Source organism: Pungitius pungitius, chromosome 7 (assembly GCF_949316345.1).
Source record: "Pungitius pungitius chromosome 7, fPunPun2.1, whole genome shotgun sequence".
Classification (NCBI taxonomy): Eukaryota; Metazoa; Chordata; class Actinopteri; order Perciformes; family Gasterosteidae; genus Pungitius; species Pungitius pungitius.
Window position 1 is genome coordinate 14,254,821 of NC_084906.1, and position 3,897 is coordinate 14,258,717.

General features: G+C 48.1%; 1 protein-coding gene across 1 annotated transcript; it reads right to left on the reverse strand.

The window, feature by feature from the left end:
• Positions 1-285: 285 nt before the first annotated feature.
• her6 (hairy-related 6) lies at positions 286-2,120 on the reverse strand. Its single transcript, XM_037470300.2, has 4 exons — positions 1,767-2,120; positions 1,518-1,613; positions 1,318-1,405; positions 286-1,149 (listed from the first exon to the last, which is right to left on the reverse strand). The coding sequence occupies exons 1-4, from the start codon at positions 1,872-1,874 to the stop codon at positions 608-610; spliced, it is 834 nt and encodes a 277-aa protein (XP_037326197.1). The 5' UTR covers positions 1,875-2,120; the 3' UTR covers positions 286-607.
• Positions 2,121-3,897: the final 1,777 nt, after the last annotated feature.

A 3,897-nucleotide genomic window follows, 5' to 3' on the forward strand; every position in this document is an offset into this window, starting at 1 on the left:
GAACCACTCTGCAACAGATGATCTTGAACACCAAGATATACTTTCTCTGTTACTACTGAAACGGTAAGGCTCAACATTATAATCTCTCTTATATCCATTTCTGGCCCAACATATACACTTGTTGATGTTGAGTGTGAACAGCACACACAAAAGTGATTCTCACCTAACAGAGGTTTTGCCTTTAAAAAAAAAGAGGCACAACAAATAACATGCATGGAACAGGAGGAGATTCACATTATTTTCAGTTTCAGGCAATAATCTTATTTGGTTTCATCAAACAAACAACTCAAGCGCGTGTTTTTCAATATCTTTACAAATTTATTTGTCTTCCAAAACGAAGAACATCATAAGAGCATTGAACATATCTTTGGCATCACACAGTAAAAAAAACAGACAATCAAATATATAAAAATGCAGTGAACGGACTTCCACAATACAAAACTCATTTCAATATGAACTTTACTCCCCAGTTAGCTTTACAAATATAGTGCATTCTCTTTCCATTTTACGAGAAGAAAAAAAAAAGATTCGAAAAACAACTTTCTAACAACGAACTAATAAGTGTCTCTTTTTTTTACGTCTCCGTGGCACCGTGGTTTCCGACTTTTCACCACGGTCGCCACACCGAGTCCGCGTTGCCCGACGGGGCTCCGGGGGAGACCGCGGCCGGCAGGGGCAGCGGCGTGCCCGCGTTGTTGGCGTAGACGGGGATGACGGGGCCGTTCGGCGCGAAAGCCGCGTTGGGTATGAGGAACGCAAACTGTCCGTCCGTGGCGGGCACGATCTGGAAACCGCCGTACACTTTGGTGCCGTCCGACGGCAAGCTAGCCGGCGACGAGCCCCCTTTACAGGTCACCGGGTTCATGGGCAGGACCTGCGGGGACGAGCTGGGGATCTGCATGGACGGGGGGCCGAAGGACGGGTGGGTCGGTCCGGCGTTGGAGGGGAGCTGGTGCGGGTGTTGGTGCTGGCTGGGGTAGTTCATGGCGTTGATCTGGGTCATGCAGCTGGCCAGGTGGCCGAGGAGCCGCGTTCTGACCTCGGTGTTGACGCCTTCGCAGGTGGACAGGAACCGGGTGACTTCATTCATGCACTCGCTGAAACCGGCGCGATATTTTCCCAAGACAGTGGGGTCAGTGTTCAAGGCAGCTGCGGGGGGGGGGGGGGGGGGGGGGGAGAAAAAACTATATTTAACTCGGGATATTGATATGCACATGCTGACTTGTTTGGAAAGTGTGCACTGATTGTTAGAACCAGCCCAGATGTTTTCTAAAACGCGCAGTCTTGAGGCACGATATGTACGAAAATGCGACTCACCGGTCATCTGAGCCCTCTGGAGGTTCCGGAGATGCTTCACCGTCATCTCCAGGATGTCCGCCTTCTCCAGTTTGGAGTGTCTCGAGCTCTGAGAGGTCGGAAGACACACATGGTTAGGATTACGAGCTCACTTTCCCCAATGTTTGACAGGGTCCGTTTTGAGATCTAATAATAAACCAGGACGCTAAGTGAGTACTTACATCTTTTTTGAGCGCATCCAGGATGAGAGTTTTCAGCTGCCCCAAGCTCTCGTTGATTCTGGCTCTTCTCCTCTTTTCCATTATTGGCTTGGATGACTGAAGATGAAATAAAATATTAGATTGACTGTGCTAAAATGGATCTGATTGATTTCACTTTGTTCCATCCTGAAAAGTGGATTGTCTCCAAAACGATGTCCAAAATGAAATGTTTAAGGCTTTTTTTTTTAGATGAAGGGGACATATACCAACCTTTCTGTGCTCGGATGCTGTCTTGGGTTTATCCGGAGTAGTGTTCATGCTCGCCGGAGTTGCAGCGACCGGAGAAGAGGAAGTTTTTTCCATCATATCGGAAGGCATTTTCTTTATCGGAAAAATATCCAACAAAACCACAGCAAATTACGATCCAGTGGTGTAGGAAAAACGGATGCTGAATATTTTTTTTCAGCTTTTCAATATTCGAAAGTCCTCTCTCCCTAAAAAAAACCAATCCTGAGATATGTGTGGTATCAAGTTAAAATCCGTTTGAGCGACGCGCGGCGGCAGCAGCGGCGGCGGCGGACAGCAGCTATCGCGGGCGGATGCAAGAGTCTCTCTGTCGGTCTGCCCGCGTGTGCCTCCTATTTATACCTCGCCCTGCACGCGAACGGCTCGTGTGAAACTTCCCAAACTTTCTTTCCCACAGTAACTTTCCACCAATCAGGGCGAGGGACACGCGGCCCAAGGGAGGACGGCTCGTGGTCGGCGCCCTCCCATTGGTTGTTCGGCACGCTGGCGCTGGCGGCCAATGGTGCGAGGCCCGGGTCCGGGGGTCCTGCCGGGGAAACCGCCTGCAGTCTTCAATCATCGTACCGTTTACATATTAACAGCGAAGCCGCTGACTGGCATCGCCACCAGGAGCGGGCAAGGGGGACCGTTTTTCTTTTTTTTTTCTTTAAAAAAAAAACAAGCTCGCAGACAGGAGATAACAGCAGAAAAACATAATGACATGGAATACACAAAATAGTAGCTGTTATAAATACTCTACATCTACATTTAAACAGTAACATAATAATGATAATCTCACTAACACCCACAATCAAAGTCATTTGGGCTGATTATGGTTTGGCCCATACGCATAAGAGTCGCCCTCTTACTTGGATTGAATGTAAGTGTCTTACATTAAATGGGAAAAAGGAGTTTCTGCTTATTAGCCGTTTAAAAACTACCATCGGGAAGTGGTAGGCTGTTTGGCAATCACAGTTTCAGTCATGTGGCAAGGGTGCCCAGGCGGCCACAGTTCTGTTCTCCTTTCTACCAAACTTCACAGACACTTACTCGCTGTGCTACGGTGACTTTAGTAAAGGAAAACAAGTTTTAGGGGACAACTCAAAATCACATTAAATGCGCACACTCCATTTCCACGCCGTTTTACCACTGCAGGTCCCGACTTTGTGGTACACGTTTTTTTTTTTTAGATTTTTTTTTTTCATGTAATCATCCGTCGGTGTTGTGAATGTGGAGCACGTGCCAGGATGTTTTATGAGCGCGCTGGTTGGAGGTTTGGCCGCCGGGCTGCCGGGGGGCCGCCGGGCCAAGAGGGGGGGTGGAGGGGGCGGTGGGGGGGGGGGGGTATGTGGCGGCGGCGGTGGTTTACATTAGAGGGGAAGGTAAATAGCAGCTGCTGTTTTAAAAGCCTGGGAAAACCACGCCTACAGAGAGAGAGAGCTGGAGCGGGCTCCCTTATCGGAATGTGAGCCAGAGCAGAGATATTTCTGAGCCCGGAGAGCTCACACGATCACACCGCAGCCTCCTCCTCCTCCTCCTTCACCTCCTCCTCCACCACCTCCTCCTCCTCCCCGCCCATGGTCGCCCCACAGCGTTCAAGGCTTTTTAAGACTTTAGGTGCTGATTTGGTTTCACCTATGCTGTTGCATTCGGAGAGACGCAACGAGGACTTGTGTCATTTGTATTGACTGTGATCACAAACACGCGCTTTCTGACACATATACACCGTCTTTAGGAGTCCTGTGGGTATTCAAAGTATTCAAAGTGGGAAGACGGAGGCGATAATCCCCTGGGCCTCCTCCCCAATATCACTGTGCTTTTTTTTACTGAACTATACTAATTTAAGGGGAAAACAACACTTCCTCATAAAGAAAAGACTGAAGTAGACCAATTAAAAGTGAATCGATATGCTAAATTTGAGAAACGTACAAGCGAGGAAGAACTTTTTCTGGCTCACTTTTTCCGAGTAAAAGTTTAAAATTAAAATAAAAACATGTTCATAGTGGAGGTTTTTTGACACGAAAACAAACGTGTCGATGACGTTGATATAACGGGAAAAGCCATCCATTGCGATGTACTCGTCTACTTAACAAGTAGCTGGAAGCACGGCTCTCCG

What these genes read in the sequence shown, in the direction of transcription:
- her6 (XM_037470300.2), bottom strand. Translation starts at nt 1,874, where the DNA reads ATGCCTTCCGATATGATGGAAAAAACTTCCTCTTCTCCGGTCGCTGCA. An exon ending in CAGCATCCGAGCACAGAAAG is followed by an intron (nt 1,614 to 1,766) that starts GTTGGTATATGT and finishes TTTCATCTTCAG; the next exon opens with TCATCCAAGCCAATAATGGA. An exon ending in CCAGAGGGCTCAGATGACCG is followed by an intron (nt 1,150 to 1,317) that starts GTGAGTCGCATT and finishes CCCCCCCCGCAG; the next exon opens with CTGCCTTGAACACTGACCCC.